Raw genomic sequence first — 18,659 nt, 5'->3', positions numbered from 1 at the left:
AGTTTTTGATGGACATAATTTTCAGATCAGCTGGTTAAATACCCAGGAGTGTGATTGTCAGATCATATGGTAAGATTATGTTCAGTTTGGTAAGAAACTGCCAGACTATCTTTAGAAGTGGCTGTACCACTTGCATTTCTTTCTTTCTTTCTTTTTCTTTCTTTCTTTCTTTCTTTCTTTCTTTCTTTCTTTCTTTCTTTCTTTCTTTCTTTCTTTCTTTCTTTCTTTCTTTCTTTCTTTCTTTCTTTCTTTCTTTCTTTCTTTCTTTCTTTCTTTCTTTCTTTCTTTCTTTCTTTCTTTCTTTCTTTCTTCCTTCCTTCCTTCCTTCCTTCCTTCCTTCCTTCCTTCCTTCCTTCCTTCCTTCCTTCCTTCCTTTCTTTCTTTTCTTTCTTTTCTTTCTTTTTCTTCCTTCCTTCCTTCCTTTCCTTCCTTTCCATACCATGAGCGGGAGGTCAGGGAGGGGCAGAGGGAGAGAGAGAGAATCTTAAGCAGGCTCCCCTGATGTGGATCTCGATCTTACGACCCTGAAATCATGATTTGTGCCAAAATCAAGATTCGGTCACTCAACCGACTGAGCCACCTAGGTGCCCCCCCACTTGTATTTCTACTAGCAGTGAGTGAGAGTTCCTTTTGGTCCTCATCTTCATCAGTAATTGATATTGTCACTTTTTGAAATTTCAGTCATTCTGTGTACTGGAATCTCATTTTCCTTTTTTTTTTTTTAACTTTTTAAAAATTTTAAGTAGGTTCCATGCCCAACATGGGGCTTGAACTCACAACCCTGAGATCAAGAGTCACATGCTCTACCGACCAAGCTAGCCAGGTGCTCTCATTTTACTTTTCCCTATTGACAGAGGATCTTGAGGATCTTTTCACATGATTATTTGCCATCTGTATATCATTGGGAGTTTTTTGTTCATATCGTTTGCTCATTTTAAATTGGGTTGTTTGTTGTCAAATGTTGAGTTTTAAGAGTTCTTTATATTTTGGACAGAAGTCCTTTATCTTTGTGATTTGCAGATATTTCCTCCCCAAGCCTTGTCTTTTCATTCTCTTAGCGGTGCCTTCTACAGAGCAAAAGTTTTTAACTTTTTTGTTGAGTTAAAATTCTCATATTGTATTTGTTTCAGGCGTTCAACATTATCATTCAATATTTGTGTACATAGTGATCACCACACTAAGTCTAATTACCATCCATCACCATACAAAGTTACAAAAAAATTTTTTCCCTTATGATGAAAACTTTTAAGATTTATTTTTTTGGCAACTTTCGAATACACAATAAAATATTACTGACTGTAGTTGCCAGGCTAAAGTTTTTAATTATAATAGAATCCAACTTATCAGTTTTTTCTTTTATAGATTGTACTTTAATATTGTATCTAAACTCATCACTAAATCCAAGATCCTATGTTTTCTTCTGGAAGTTTAGGGTTTTGTATTTTATATTTAGACCTCTGATCAATTTTGAGTTAACTTTTGTGTAAGTTAAAGAGTTTCTGCGAGTGGATGTCAGATTGTTCTGGAACCATTTGTTGAAAAGACCATCCTTTCTTCACTGAATTGCCATGGTGCTTTTGTCAAAACTCAGTTAACTATATTAGTGTAGATCTATTTCTGGCCTCTGATCTGTGTGTCTCTTCTTTCAAAAATACATGCTGTCTTGAATACTATATAGTTTCTCTTGAAATCAGGTAGTTGGAATCCTCCAACTTTGTTCTTCTTTCCAGTTTTGTATTGGCTATTTTTGGTTCTTGCCTTTACATATAAATTTTATTTATTTTATTTTTTTAAAGACTTTGAGATAGAGCAAGAATGAGTGAGAGAGAGAGAGTACATGTGTGCACGAAGTAGGGGGAGGGGCAGAGGGAGTGGGAGAAGCAGGCTCTCCACTGAGCAGGGAGCCCCACATGGGGCTCCATCCCAGGACCCTGGGTTCATGACCTGAGCCGAAGACACGCTTAACTAACTGAGCCACCCAGGCGCCCCTCCATATAAATTTTAGAATCACTTTGTCAATATCTACAAAATAGCTTTCTGAAATTTTGATTGGAATTGCCTAAATTTTTAAAATCATAAATTGGTGTTGAATTTTGTCAAATGCTTTTCTGCATCTGTTTCAGTGATCACAATTTTTCTCCTTTATTTTGTTAATGTGCTAAATTATATTGCTTGATTTTGAAATGTTAAAGCAATCTTGCATTCCTATAATAATTTCAACTTGATTATGATATTTTATTCAATGTATTTATTGCTGGGTTCAGTTTGCTAATATTTTGTTGAATATATTTGCATCTATGTTTCTGAGAGAAGTCGACCCATAATTTTCCTTTTTTTGTAGTATCCTTGTTAAGTTTAGGTCTCAAGATTATGTTGACTTCATAAAATGAGTTGGAAAGTATTTCTTCTTGTTTTTTTTTTTCTATTTTATTTATATTTGATTTTTAATAAAAATTTATTTGAGGAAGATTGATTTTATATCTTCCTTAAATGTTTGACTTTACTGGAGAAGTCATCTTGGCCTGTAATTTTCTTTGTTAAGTAGGTTTTATTTTTATTCTTTTTTTTTGCAGTTTATTATGTTTAGAATTCACATATAATCAAAATCCAATTTGATGAGTTTTTTTGGTTTTTAAAAATTAAAAATTTTATTTTCACTGTAGTTATCATACAGTGTTATATTAATTTCAGGTGTACAATATAGTGATTCAACAATTCTGTATATTACTCAGTGCTCATCATGGTAAGTGTACTCTTAATCCCCCTCACCTACTTCACCCATCCTCCTCCCTTCCTGCCCTCTGGTAGCCATCTGTTTGTTCTCTATAGTTAAGAGTCTGCTTTTTGGTTTGTGTCTTTTTTCCCTTTGTTTTGTTTCTTAAATTCCACATATGAGTGGAATCATACAGTATTTGTCTTTTTCCAACTGGCTTATTTCACTTACTGTTACGGTGTCTCACTCCATCCATGTAGTTGCAAATGGTAAGACGTCATTCCTTTTATATATATTATAAATATATCGCTTCTTTATCCATTCATCATCTATCAGTGAAAACTTGGGCTGCTTCTATAATTTGGCTATTTTAGATAATACTGCTGTAAACATTGGGGTGCCTGTATCCCTTTGAATTAGTATTTCTGTATTCCTGGGTAAATACCTACTAGAGTAATTGCTGGATTGTAAGGTAGTCCTATTTTTAACTTTTGAGCAACCTCCATATTATTTTCCACAATGGCTGTACCAGCTTGTATTCCCATCAACAGTGCATGAGGTTCTTTTTCTGCATATCCTTGCTGACACTTGTTGTTTCTCATGTTTTTTATTTTAGCCATTCTGACAAGTGTGAGGTGATATATCATCGTGGTTTTGATTTGTATTTCCCTGCTAATGAGTGCTGTTGAGCATCTTTTCATGTATCTGTTGGCCATCTATATGTCTTCTTTGTAGAAATGTCTGTTCATGTCTTCTGTTCATTTTTAACTTGGATTGTTTGCTTTTTTGGTGTTGAATTGTATAAGTTCTTTACATATTTTGTATACTGTTTGTTGGATATGTCATTTGCAAATATCTTCTCCCATTCCATAGGTTGTCTTTTAGTTTTGTTGATTGTTTCCTTTGCTGTGCACAAGAATTTTATCTTGATGTAGTCCCAATAGTTTATTTTTGCTTTTGTTTCTCTTGCCTTAGGAAACATATATAGAAAAATGTAGCTATGTCCAATGTCAGAATAATTAACTGCCTGTGCTCTCTTCTAGGATTTTTATGGTTTCAGGTCTCACATTTAGGTCCTTAATCCATTTTTTTAATTTTAATTTTTTAAATTTTATTTTATTATGTTATGTTAATCACCATACATTACATCATTAGTTCTTGATGTAGTGTTCCATGATTCATTGTTTGCATGTAACACCCAGTGCTCCATGCAATACGTGCCCTCCTTAATACCCATCACTGGGCTAACCCATCCCCCCACCCCCCTCCCCTCTAGAACCCTCAGTTTGTTTCTCAGAGTCCATAGTCTCTCATGGTTCATCTCCCCCTCCGATTCCCCCCCTTCATTTTTCCCTTCCTACTATCTTCTTCTTTTTTTTTTTTTTAACATATAATGTATTTGGGGTGGCTGGGTGATAGACATTGGGGAGGGTCCTTAATACATTTTGAGTTTATTTTTGTGTATGGTGTGAGAAAGTGGTCCAGTTTCATTCTTTTGCTTGTAGCTGTCCCATTTCCCCAACACCATTTGTTGAAGAGACTCTCTTTTTGAAAATTAATCCTGTCCAGATTAATCATGGGTTTATCTCTAGGTTCTCTATTCTGTTACATTGATGTATTTGTCTATTTTTTGCCAGTACCATACTGTTTTGATTACTACAGCTTTATAGTATATCTTGAAATCTGGGATTATGATATCTCCAGTTTTGTTCTTTTTCAGAATTGCTTTGTCTGTTTGGGGTGTTTTGTGGTTCCACACACATTTAAGATTATTTGCTTGAATTTAGTGAAAAATGCTGTTGGTATTTTGATAGGGATTGCATTAAATCTGTAGATTGCTTTGGGTAGTATAGACATTTTAAGAATATTTGTCCTTCCAATCCATGAGCATGGAGAATCTTTCCATTTGTTTCCATTGTCTTCATTTTCTGTTATCAGTGTTTTATAGTTTTCAGAGTACAGGTCTTTAACCTCTTTGGTTAGGTTTATTTCTAGGTATCTTATTATTTTTGCTACAATTATAAATGGGATTGTTTTCTTATTTCTCTTTCTGATACTTCATTATGTATAGAAATGCATTGAATTTCTGTATATTGATTATATGTCCTGTGACCTTACTGAATTCATTTATCAGTTCTAGTAGGTTTTTGGCAGAGTCTTTAGGGTTTGCTATATATAGTACGTCATCTGCAGATAGTGACAGTTTTATTTATTCCTCATTAATACAGATGGCTTTTATTTCTTTTTCTTGTCTGATTGCTGTGGCTAGGACTTCCAGTACTATGTTGAATAAAAGTAGTGAGAGTGGAATCCTTGTCTTGTTCCTGACCTTAGGGGAAAGCTCTCAGTTTTTCACCATTGAGTATGATGAAGGCTGTGTGTTTTTTATATATGGCCCTTATGTTGAGGTATGTTCCCTCTAAACCTACTCTCTTGAGGGTTTTTATCATGAATGGATGTTTTACTTTGTCAAATGCTTTTTTTGCATCTATTGAAATGATTATATGGTTTTTATCCTTTCTTCTGTTGATGTGATATATCGCTTTGATTGATTTGCAGTTACTGAACCACCCTTCCATTTGCATCTCAGTAATAAATCCCACTTGATCATGATGAATGATTTTTTTTTTAATGTATTGTTGAATGTGGTTTGCTAATATTTTGTTAAGGAAGGTTTTTTGCATCTACGTTCATCAGAGATATTGGCAATTGCTTCAATGGAAAAAGTTACCTAAAATACTTGGGTCAGCTTTTTTGTCTTCTCTCTTATAATTTGTCTCAAAATCTACCAGGATGGTACCTTTCTGATACCTTCAAATCATTCTTGCTTTCTTAAAAAAATATCTATATATTTATGTGTATGTCTATATGTATCTCCCTTTTTTCCCTAGCTGTTTTCAGGAGTGTTGGTCTGAGACAACCTAGTAAGCCATTGCCAGAAGCATATTTTTCTTCTCCTTGTCCCTCTCCATTCTTCCATACCATTCTCCACTAGAATATAATGTTGTTCTGTGTATCTCATTTAGTGCTACTTAGAATAGTGCCTAGCACAAAATAGAAGTCAATAGATATTTGTTGAATTAAAGAATGAATGGACATTTTATGTGAAAAGATAGAATGGAAATTCAAAAGAAAATATCTTTCTTATCATTTCTCACATCTAAGAGCTGTTCTGTAGCACAATTGGGTAAGTTCTGAACTTGAACTCAGGACCTTTATGGTCCTAGTGCCTTTCTTATTACTACTCCCTTGCAAATGATTTATTACTCTCTTACTCATGAAAATAGTTTCAATTGTTATTAAAGTTAAAGAGCTTTAAGGGGAAAAATAAAAAAGATAAGGACATTGGAATTAATGTTCTAATTAAGTAATCAAAATATTTAGGTATATTGGGGTGCCTGGGTGGCTCAGTTGGTTAAGTGTCCAACTCTTGATTTCAGCTCACGTCATGATCTCAGGGTTGTGAGATCAAGACCCATGTCAGGCTACCTGCTGGGTGTGTAACCTGCTTAAGATTCTCTTTCTTGGGGTGCCTGGGTGGTTCAGTCATTGGGAGTCTGCCTTTGGCTCAGGTCATGATCCCAGGCTCCTGGGATCGAGCCCCGCATCGGGCTCTCTGCTCAGCAGGGAGCCCATTCTCCCTCTCCCACTCCCCCTGCTTGTGTTCCTTCTCTTGCTATGTCTCTCTCTGTCAAATAAATAAAATCTAAAAAAAAAAACCCACAAAATTCTCTTTCTTCCCCCCCCCTCCTCTCCCTCCACCTCCCATCCCACATATGCATGTGTTCTCTCTCTCTAAAAAACAAAACAAAAAAAATATTTAGGTATAAATATAGGTTTATAATTTTTATTATTATTATAATCCTACCAGTAAATACAAACAAGACAGATTATTATGTTTTAAGAGTTAAGGTGAAGAATTTAATAAAAAATTATATTTTGCATAGTACATAAATGTTTACCTGTGTTTTTTCCCTCCCCTTCCCTTTAGAGCCATTTTAAGTGCCAGATCTAGTTATTTTGCTGCAATGCTGAGTGGCTGTTGGGCTGAAAGCTCCCAAGAGTACATTACTCTTCAAGGGTAAGCATAATTCTTACAGGGCAGCTTGACTGCAAATAATACTTCATACAAAGCACTCTTTATGAATCTGATTTCCCCATGTGTTCAGTGAAATGTTTCTCATGTTGGGGAATTCATCAAAGTACATCTTCCGAAAATGAGAGATAGTACAAAGCATTTAGTAACAGAGATAATGTGTTAGTCTTCTCAGACTGCTATAACAAAATACCACTACTGGGTGGCTTAAACAACAGAAATTTATTTTCTCACAATTTGGCAAGATCAGAGCGCTAGCAAGGTTTGTGTCTTGTGAGAGCTCTTACCTAGGGTTGCAGACAGCTGGTTCTTTGTATGTGCTTAATGGCCTTTCCTTAGTGCATGGGGGCATGGGGAGATGAAAAGAAGGGAGAGAGAGAACTCTCTGGTGTATCTTCTATAAGGACCCTAATTTTATTTTATTTTTAATTTTTATTTATTTATTTATTTATTTATTTATTTATTTATTTATTTATTTATTTATTTATTTATTTTAAAGACTTTATTTATTTATTTGAGAGAGAGAGAGAGCACATGAGAGGGGGGGAGGGTCAGAGGGAGAAGCAGACTCCCTGCTGTGCAGGGAGCCCGATGCGGGACTCGATTCCGGGACTCCAGGATCATGACCTGAGCCGAAGGCAGTCACTCAACCAACTGAGCCACCCAGGCGCCCTATTTTTAATTTTTTTAAAGATTTTATTTATTTATTTGACTGAGAGAGAGCGCAAGTAGGCAGAGTGGCAGGCAGAGGGAGAGGGAGAAGCAGGCTTCCCGCTGAGCAGGGAGCCCGATGCGATGCGGGGCTTGATCCCAGAACCCTGGGACCATGACCTGGCCCAAAGGCAGATGCTTAACGACTGAGCCACCCAGGCGCCCCAAGGACACTAATTTTAGCACATTAGGGCAGGGCCCCACCCTATTACTTCATTTAGCCTTAATTCCTTATAAGCCCCATTTCTAAATATAGCCACATTGGAGGGTTAGGCCTTAGTATATCAATTTGGGTGGGTGGGGCTGTAAATATTCAGTCTGCAAAAGGTAGTTTCTTTTCTTTCTTTCCTTTTTTTTTTTTTAAAGAGTAATTTGGATAGATGTGGATTTCATTGACCTATCATAAGGCAATGGTGAATCTGCACAATTGGTGGCAGTTTATATAAACTGCCAAGATAGTTATTAGGAGATGAACTAGTACCTTAAATGAGAAAAAGAAACCTTTTTTGGTCACAGATGATCCCTGTGAGAGTCTATAGTATGGGGGAGAGCTTTCTCAGTAGGAAAATTACCTGGGAGTTCTGAGGGAACCCCTCAGCCCTGCATCTTAGCCAGAGGTTTGGGTATGGAATAGTGATAGTGGCAATTCCATGACAATGGATGCACAGGAAGTATTGATCAATTCCTACCATTTATTTGTCACCCTGGCTTTGATCTTGATTCTTGGTTGCAGTCACAATGGCTCTCTTCCGAACTAGAACAGATCTCCAAATGCCTATCATTTTGTAATTTCTCACTCTATAAAAAATGGAATTTTGAAACATTATTTATAAGAATATATAATGTGTTTTTATTTTGTCCTTTTTTTCATATTCATTTAGTAGAAATGAAATGCAAAAGGACTCAATCCCATTTTCTTCATACTAGGGCCTTTTGAAGATTATGTTTTAATTATACTACCACAGTTTCAATACACATATCTCAGTGTATTTTGCAACCTGTCTTTTGGATGTATTTTCAGCAGCTGCCACCATTAGTGATTTCAATTATGTATCCATGGAATCATGTGGATGCCCTTATTACAGTGTGTTTTTTAAAGAAAAAAAAAAAGACTAATGAAATAGTAATAGAGAGACAATAATGGAGGATGTAAAATGGCATATAACCACCAACTTTTTACTTGATATTGCTACTAAAATGAACTTCCTCTCTAACTAATTTGTCCTCCACATATATATGCAGGTTTGTTTTTCTTCTGTTTTTCCTGTCCTTCACTAATATAGCATTAAAACATTACATGAATTGCTTTGGTGATGTTAAAAAAAAATATTTACATTTAAGTAACACTGTTTCCCTATTTTTCCATCTGAGCTGCTCTTTTTTTTTATTTAAACTAATTTTAATTGAGATGTAATTGATATATAACATTGTATTCGTTTCAGGTGTACAACATAATGATTGGATTTTTGTATATATTACAAAATGATTATCACAATAAATGTACTTAATATCCATCATCTCACATAGTTATACATATTTTTCTTATGAGAATTTTTAAAATCTACTCTCTTAGCAACTTTCATATATACAATATAGTATTATTAACTGTAGTAACCATGCTGTAAGTTATATCCCTAGGCTTTATTTGTCTTATAACTGGAAATTTGTACCTTTGAACACCTTTACCTTTCACCCACCCTGCCTTTGGCAACCAGGTAGTTTCTGATTATGGAAGCTTTTATATGCCAAGCTAAAGAATGTATTATCCTATGGGTAAAAGGAATGTGTAGATAAAGCAGTGAAATTTTATCATCACTATTGAAAAACAATCTGAAAGATGTATATATCCTACTGATAAGATCGCTTTCTTTATGATGAATTTAAAATATCCACTGAATATAGAAAGAAGAATAGTGCTAGTAGAGGCCAGAGTCTACATTGGTGTAATTTTGGAAACTTGTCCAGGGGCTGTGTTTCAGATGTTTTAGACATCATTTTAAAGAACTGTCAATCCACTCTCATTAGAACTGAATTCAGAAATTCAGTTTTTTATTCTGAATTTTTAAATTCAGAAATTTAAATGGAGAGATAATACTAGTTTGACTCAATGCAACTTCTGACATTCATTAAAAATCACATGATTCTGTGTAGTGAGATAAAAGTCAAAAGAAGAGTATGATTATGGGATCTTATTCTACAGCAGGGGAAAGTAATTTGTAGAAAGCTCATGTCTAGTTTTTTTCCTGGAAGAAATCGTAGTCCCTTGTAGGTTTAGTTACAGTTTTTACTATCTGATACCCATTATGTAGCTCTTTCTTCCTTTCTCCAAATAGATTCTGTCCTCAGCAGTAATAAAACCTTATAGTTACACCATGTATTTTCTGGGCTTCTTCCACATTTACTATGCCCTTTATTTTTAGAATCAGTCTTTTAGAGAGCAGGTTATATTCATATATTGCAGATGAATAAAAACAAGATCAGTTAAGTTAAATATCTTTCTGGAGTCACCTGTTAAATAGGTGCCTGTACTGAATATAAATCACATGGTTTTTGATACTTAATTCAGTGTCCATTCCACCACAGTCACTAAAGAATTTAGAATTTTCCCATTGGCATGGGAACTCTTGAGCTAGTGCAGACTGCTCTTCTACTCCACTGTTTAAATCAGTGATTTTCAAACTTTATCCCATAGGACCCTAAAGTTCTTGGTAGGTATGTTAGGGAACACATGGCATGAGATTGGGATCTGAGGGGAAATCTATATGGGAAGGGGCACTCCTTCAACCAGAGCTGCTCCACTTTTATCTGTTTTATATTGTTTAAGATGACCTTGGAGTTTAGCTATGGGAATAAAGGCAATACTTAATCAGCCCTCGTGAGTGATCAGATTAAACATTCAAAACTCACAGGCTTTTAAAGATGAAGCCTATTTATTAAGAGGTCCGTAGACAAGAAAGAAATAGTATCATCAACTAGTGGTCTCTACTCCCTTACCTGTAATTTTCCATCCTTAATTATGATGGATATGATGGATAAATATCTCCTGTTATAATATGGCTTGACTACCACTGACCAACTTTAGTAACTTGCTCAAGGAAAAGCCAAATATAAGTAGCCAAACTTGTTTCAGAGTTGTATTTGGCTTTCCCTTGAACAAGCTACTAAAGTTGGTCAGTGGTAGTCATTCAGAGAAAGACAAATATCGCATGATTTCACTTATATGTGGAATCCAAAAAACAAAACAAAAGAATAAACAAACAAAAAGCAGAAACAGACCCACAAATACAGAGAACTGATGGTTGCCAGAGTGGGAGGGCATGGGAGTGGGCAAAATGGTTAAAGAGGAGTGGGAGGTACAAGCTTCCAGTTATGGAAAGAATAAGTCCCAGGAATAAAAGGCATGGCATAGGAAATATAATCAATGGTATTGTTTTTTTTTATTATTATTATGTTATGTTGATCACCATACATTACATCATTAGTTTTTGATGTAGTGTTCCATGATTCATTGTTTGCGTATGCAGTGCTCCATGTAGAACGTGCCCTCTTTAATACCCATCACCGGGCTAACCCATCCTCCCACCCTCCTCCCCTCTAGAACCCTCAGTTTGTTTTTCAGAGTCCATCGTCTCTAATGGTTCATCTCCCCCTCCGATTTCCCCTCCTTCATTCTTCCCCTCCTGCTATCTTCTTTTTTTTTTTGCTGAGCAAAATAAGTCAATCAGAGAGAGACATGTATCATATGACCTCACTGATACGAGGAATTCTTAATCTCAGGAAACAGGGTTGCTGGAGGTGGGAGGGATGGGGTGGCTGGTGATAGACATTGGGGAGGGTATGTGCTATGGTGAGCGCTGTGAATTGTGCAAGACCTGTATCTCTGAAACAAATAATACATTATATGTTAGTGGATGGTTTGTAATAGTGTTGCACCGTGACAGATGGTACCTACACTTGAGGTAAGCACAGCATAACATACAGAGTTGCTGAATCATCGTGTTGTATTCTTGAAACTAATGTAACGCTTTGTGTCAACTATACAAAAAAAAAAGTGCCATCCAAATAAAAAATACATTGTAGTAGTGCCAGCAATGATCAGGCTCACTCCCCTTACAGTATTTTCCCATCACTTTGGTTGTGGTGAGCAAGTCTCTGCTCCTTACTGGTTCATCTCACCTAGAGCTGCTAGATCCGCAGTGGAGGCTCACTCCTAATTCCCTTATTCACTTCCAGTGCTAACACATTGTAAATAAGGATGCATTTCTTTTTGGCTCAACTGTTTTATCATGTTTGATAAAGCAAGGTTTTCTAACAGTAAAATGAAAGATACTGGGTTTTATATACATCCATTATTATTATCACATAATATGTTTGCTTTTTCCTCTTGTACCACATATCAATTTGTGTTCAAATTACCACCTAAAATGTTTTTAGTGTTGGGGTGCCTGGGTGGCTCAGTCGGTTGAGCGACTGCCTTCGACTCAGGTCATGATCCTGGAGTCCCAGGATTGAGTCCTATGTCGGGCTCCCTGCTCGGTGGGGAGTCTGCTTCTCCCTCCGACCCTCACCCCTCTCGTGGTCTCTCTTTCTCACTCTCTCTCTCTCAAATAAATAAATAAATAAAATCTTTAAAAAAATGTTATTAGTATCATGGGATATAAAGCTGTAGGAAGGCTAAAGGGAATTTAGGAATTTTGAGGCTAAAAGGGATTTAGGAATTTTGCTTTTTAAAAATCACACCTTTTGGGGCATCTGATGGCTCAGTCAGTGAGCAGCTGGCTCTTGGTTTCGGCTCAGGTCATGATCTGGTGGGTGTGAGATTAAGCCCCTCATCAGGCTTCCTGCTCAGCAGGGAGTCTGCTTGAAGGATTCTTTTTCTTCCTCTCCTTCTGCCCCTCCCCCCACTTCTGCACACACACACACACATACACTCATGCTCTGTGTCTCTCTAAAACAAATAAATAGGGGCACCTGGGTGGCTCAGTTGGTTAAGCAACTGCCTTCGGCTCAGTCATGATCTCAGGGTCCTGGGATCGAGCCCCGCATCGGGCTCCCTGCTCGGTAGGAAGCCTGCTTCTCCCTCTCCCACTCCCCCTGCTTGTGTTCCCTCTCTCGCTGTCTCTCTCTGTGTCAAATAAATAAATAAAATCTTTAAAAAAAAACAAAAAAATAAAGCTTTAAAAAAGTAAATAAAAAATCACAACTCTTAGGAATTTTTATATTATAACAAAGTAATCTACAAAACAAATTCTTTCTTCACATTAGCTTATATTGTGAACCTGAGTAGATGTATCCATGGGTAATGTAGTGTAGTAGAAAGGTCATGGACTTTGGTGTCATTATAGACAGTCCAACATCCAGTCCTAACTTGTTACATGACTTGAGGGACATTGCTTACCTTCCCTGAGTTTCCTGAGGTTACTGGAAGGGTTAAATGAGATAGTACTTGGTATGTAGTATATAGTGTTTATTAATATTTGTCTTTTGTTTTTTTCCTAGATTAGATTATTCTCATTTTCTAGAGAGAAATGGGTTCAAGTAAGGGCCATTACCAGTACCAGGACAACAATGCCTGCTTTGCTTGATTAGCAGCCCTTTTTGGAACTGTGCCATTGTTGTATGTCTGCAGGATGTTTTCTGCAGTAGATTAGAATGAAATCCTGTCTGTCCTTACAGAAAAGAATCACAGTGTTTTTAATGAGTTGGTAACTTATAGACATAATGCATGTGATATTTTTCAAGAGGGACAGCCTTCAATAAATTGAGGTAGGAATAGTAGAGTCCCCTAATCCTCATTCTACCTATGCCCTGGTATTAGGAGGTGGAAGGAAGTTCTCCAGTTTTGGTGGAAGAAGGGGGAAATTTTCGACATCCTGCACTAGAAATTGAACCATAGCCAATATTTCTGTAACTCCACATATTTACATTTTATGTAAATAGAAGTCTTTCAGTGGTGGCTTGGGGCTTTGGAGCATAAATTCGGATTTTCTCATCTCCCTTGGAGATTCCTGGGATTGCACTGAATTTTCAGGATGATCTTTTGAAATATAAATTATCTATATTTCTCTTCTGACTAAAATTGTTCAGTGCCTTCTTATCACAGAATTAAATCTTTACCACAACCTGTAAGACTCTATATGGTCTGGCCCCTCGGTTTTCTCCATACTATTCTACCTCAAGTTACTGTAGCCCAACTCTCCAGTTACCCTCTTTTATATTATCTTGTTGTGTTATTTTCATGGTACTTTTATTATTAAAATTGTCTTCTTTATATATTTGTTTATATATTTACTGTCCATGTCCTCCCTCTAGAATGTAAGCTTCTTGTATCCTCAAGGTCTAGAATAGAGCCTATCATTCAGTAAATATTGAATGTGAATGAACTAACTTATAAATAAGTCCTTATGTTACTTTAGCCCACACACAAAGAATCCTTAAACTTTAGGAAGCACACATGAAGCACAGAGATTTTAGTAGATGAAATGCATGTTTATTCTCTGGTCTTAGAGCTCTGATAGATTTTTCTCCCTGAGTGTATGTAATGTTTTCATCTCCTAAAAGCTTTTATTCTGATTACATTTAAATGGGGATAGTGTTTCAGTCTTTCCATTTAAATTGTGGGCTTTTGAAGTGATTTGTTGTTTTTCTAGGCCAGTTGATTATGTCATTATAAATACTTTTAGTAAAAATACAGATGACTTACAACACTGTAATGAAAATGCAGTTTAGTAAAACATCTGTAAAACTGCAGGAAAGTGGTTTCTTGTCATTTTTATAACTATCATATATTGATATATAAGCTCAAATGTCTAGATTTTGCTATTTATTTTAATAAAACTACTTTTGTTTTTATTTAGTCATTATTATCTTTTACTTAAATATGTCAAGTCTTAAAAGAAACTATTATTTAAACATAAATGACCAATTCTCATTAACAATAAGAATGGCTCTTGAAATTTTGAGGGAAAGTGCATGGAATAGTATACATTGTAATAATTATGCTAGTGTTCTAGATTAACAGACTACAGATAATGTGACATAATTATTCTGAGATCACATCTTCTCATATCCATAGTATATAAATAAGAATATGTAGAGATTTGACTTTTTTCCTAAGCATTAAAGATGTGGAGTTTTTGAATCAGCAGAAACCAGTACTTATCCATAGTAGGGTCCAGTAAATGTGTATTAAATTAATTGAAAAATACTTTCATGAGTATTTTATAGTTTTCTGAGTACAGATTCATTGCCTCTTTGGTTAGATTTATTCCTGGGTATCTTATGGTTTTGGGTGCAATTATAAATGGGATCGACTCCTTAATTTCTTCTGTCTTGTTGTTGGTGTATAGGAATGTCACTGATTTCTGTGCATTGATTTTATATCCTGCCACTTTACTGAATTCCTGTATGAGTTCTAGCAGTTTTGGGGTGGAGTCTTTTGGGTTTTCCACATAAAGTATCATATCATTTGCGAAGAGTGAGAGTTTGACTTCTTTGCCAATTCGGATGCCTTTTATTTCTTTTTGTTGTCTGATTGCTGTGGCTAGGACTTCTAATACTATGTTGAATAGCAGTGGTGATAGTGGACATCCCTGCTGTATTTCTGACCTTAGGGGAAAAGCTCTCAGTTTTTCCCCATTGAGAACGATATTTGCTGTGGGTTTGTCATAGATGGCTTTTATGATATTGAGGTATGTACCCACTATCCCTATACTCTGAAGAGTTTTGATCAAGAAAGGATGCTGTACTTTGTCAAATGCTTTTTCTGCATCTATTGAGAGGATCATATGGTTCTTGTTCTTTCTTTTATTAATGTATTGTATCACATTGATTGAAATTGAGGAAGACACAAAGAAATGGAAAAACATTCCATGCTCATGGATTAGAAGAACAAATACTGTGAAGATGTCAACACTACCTACAGCAATCTACACATTTAATGCAATCCCTATCAAAATACCATCAACTTTTTTCAAAGAAATGGAACAAATAATCCTAAAATTTGTATGGAACCAGAAAAGACCCCGAATAGCCAGAGGAATGTTGAAAAAGAAAAGCAAAGCTGGTGGCATCACAATTCCAGACTTCAAGCTGTATTACAAAGCTGTCATCATCACGACAGTATGGTACTGGTACAAAAACAGATACATAGATCAATGGAACAGAATAGAGAGCCCAGAAATGGACCCTCAACTCTATGGTCAACTAATCTTCAACAAAGCAGGAAAGAATGTCCAATGGAAAAAAGACAGTCTCTTCAACAAATGGTGTTGGGAAAATTGGACAGCCACATGCAGAAGAATGAAACTGGACCATTTCCTTACACCACACACAAAAATAGACTCAAAATGGTTGAAAGACCTAAATGTGAGACAAGAGTCCATCAAAATCCTAGAGGAGAACACAGGCAGCAACCTCTTCAACCTCAGCCGCAGCAGCTTCTTCCTAGAAACATCGCCAAAGGCAAGGGAAGCAAGGACAAAAATGAACTCTTGGTACTTCATCAAGATAAAAAGCTTTTGCACAGCAAAAGAAACAGTCAACAAAACCAAAAGACAACTGACAGAATGGGAGAAGATATTTGTAATGACCTATCAGATAAAGGGCTAATATCCAAAATCTATAAAGAACTTATCAAACTCAACACCCAAAGAACAAATGATCCAATCAAGAAATGGGCAGAAGACATGAACAGATATTTTTCCAAAGAAGACATCCAAAGTGCTCAGTATCGCTCGGCATCAGGGAAATCCAAATCAAAACCTCAATGAGATACCACCTCACACCAGTCAGAAGGGCTAAAATTAACAAATGACAGATGTTGGCGGGGATGTGGAGAAGGGAACGCTCCTACACTGTTGGTGGGAATGCAAGTTGGTGCAGCAACTCTGGAAAACAGTATGGAGGTTCCTCAAAAAGTTGGAAATAGAGCTACCCTACAACCCAGCAATTGCACTACTGGGTATTTACCCCAAAGATACAAATGTAGGGATCCAAACGGGTATGTGCACCCCGATGTTTATAGCAGCAATGTCCATAATAGCCAAACTATGGGAAGAGCCCAGATGTCCATCGACAGGTGAATGGATAAAGAAGATGTGGTATATCTATACAATGGAATATTAAGCAGCCATCAAAAGGACTGAAATCTTGCCATTTACAATGACGTGGATGGAACTGGAGGGTATTATGCTGAGCGAAATAAGTCAATCAGAGAAAGACATGTATCATATGGTCTCACTGATATGAGGAATTCTTAATCTCAGGAAACAAACTGAGGGTTGCTGGAGTGGTGGGGGGTGGGAGGGATGGGGTGGCTGGGTGATAGACACTGGGAAGGGTATGTGCTATGGTGAGCACTGTGAATTGTGTAAGACTGTTGAATCACAGACCTGTACCTCTGAAACAAATAATATATGTTAAAAAAAAAAAAAAGAAGAAGAAGAAGATAGTAGGAAAGGAAAAATGAAGGGGGAGAATTCAGAGGGGGAGGCGAACCATGAGAGACTATGGACTCTGAAAAACAAACTGAGGGTTCTAGAGGGGAGGGGGTGAGGGATGGGTTAGCCTGGTGATGGGTATTAAAGAGGGCACATAATGGAGCACTGGGTGTTATACACAAACAATGAATCATGGAGCACTACCTCAAAAACTAATGATGTAATGTATGGTGATTAACATAACATAATAAAATAAAATTAAAAAATAACTGAAAAATACTTGTATATTTTCAACTCAGTATTCCTCTGAAGGGTTAGGAAGATGCCATAAGTGCCTTAACAAGCCATTCATTAAACATTCTTCAAACGTTTATTGAGCATCTGTTATAAGATAATAGAATCAAACACCTTTCTGAGTCCTACCCTGTGGGACTCCATTTCTTTTCTTCTTGCCTTCCTTCTTTCTTTCCTTTAGCAGATATTAGATACTGTGCTTAACAAACTGTAGGAATCTTATCAGCGCTGATTCCACTGCAGAGCTCCAGTATTGTGTAGGGGAAGAAAATTCTCATCCTGGGGGATACTGAATCAATGCTGACATTCGGCTGCTACTAGAAATGCAAGGATAAATCTAAAATACAGCCTGCCCCAACAGAACTCAGTCTAAAGGAGAAACAAATGTGTAAACAAAGATATTACAAGTCAGTTTGATAAATGTGATAATGGAAATGTATAGTATAGTGTACTGCTTAAGAGCCTACACTTTGGAGTCAGTCAGCCTGGATTTAAATTATAGTGTATCACTAGCCATTTGACCTTGGGCAAGTTACTTAATTTCAGTTTTTCATTTATAAAATAAGACTAATAATAATATCTGTTATTGAGTTATGATTAAATGAGCAAATGGCATTCAAAATACTTATTAGCTCAGTAACTGGCTCATAAGTGCTCAATAAATGTTAGTTATTACTCTTTACCATTCAGTGATTTTTTTTTCTTTTTTTTTTTTGGCCTTGGGGACATTAAAGAAACAATCAGAGATAAAGAGCCACATGTCTGGTGTCTGCAAGATGAAATAAGTAGAGAGGGAGAGCATTTTAAACAGTAAACAGATATACTATGGCATAGATGTATAAAGAATTGTAAGTAGTTCAGGTATAGGAAATGAGTAGTTCATTTTTCTTGGAACAGCTTCTAGAGAGGGAGAACTAGAGGTAAGATGATCAAAGAACACTATATACCAAGCTAAGGAATTTGGACTTTTTTTCTATGGGCTATGGAGAATTGTTGAAGGGTTTTCACTTTAATAGCAGTGTGGGAAATGGGATATGAAGAGATTATTTCAGGTAGGAAACCAGCATGAGAGAGAAGATATAGTCATAGTACAGATGAGAGAAAATGAGGCTAACCCAGAGTAGTGAGAGGAGAAATAGACAGCAAAGGCTGAATTCAAGAAATTTTGAAGGTATAAGTGATGTGATATAATGAGGGAGAAGATTAAGATGAATCTCAGCCTCTTAGGTATGTAGATGATAATCTAGATGGTATTAGAGTTGGGGTGGGCAAATAATATACTTTATTCCTGATCAAAATAATATGAAAGAACTAGCAGATGAAGTAAGAAAACATATCCTTTATTATTATTATTATTTTTAAGGATTTTATTTATTTTAGAGAGAATGTGTGTGCAAGCAGGGGG

General features: G+C 36.2%; 1 protein-coding gene across 1 annotated transcript in view; it reads left to right on the top strand.

Annotated features, from left to right (window-relative positions):
- The window catches only part of BTBD8 (BTB domain containing 8), a 107,593-nt gene that overhangs the window by 43,247 nt on the left and 45,687 nt on the right, over nt 1-18,659 (top strand). Inside the window, exon 5 of the mRNA XM_064588821.1 lies at nt 6,705-6,794. Within this exon, the coding sequence (XP_064444891.1) occupies nt 6,705-6,794 (90 nt within the window). The remainder of the gene's footprint in view (nt 1-6,704; nt 6,795-18,659) is intronic.

Source organism: Mirounga angustirostris, unplaced genomic scaffold (genome assembly GCF_029215605.1).
Source record: "Mirounga angustirostris isolate CCGP_5_RB_7025 unplaced genomic scaffold, mMirAng1.0.hap1 SCAF_4, whole genome shotgun sequence".
NCBI lineage: Eukaryota > Metazoa > Chordata > Mammalia > Carnivora > Phocidae > Mirounga > Mirounga angustirostris.
Note: the sequence above shows the minus strand (reverse complement) of the source record. Positions and strands in the feature narration are given on the sequence as shown.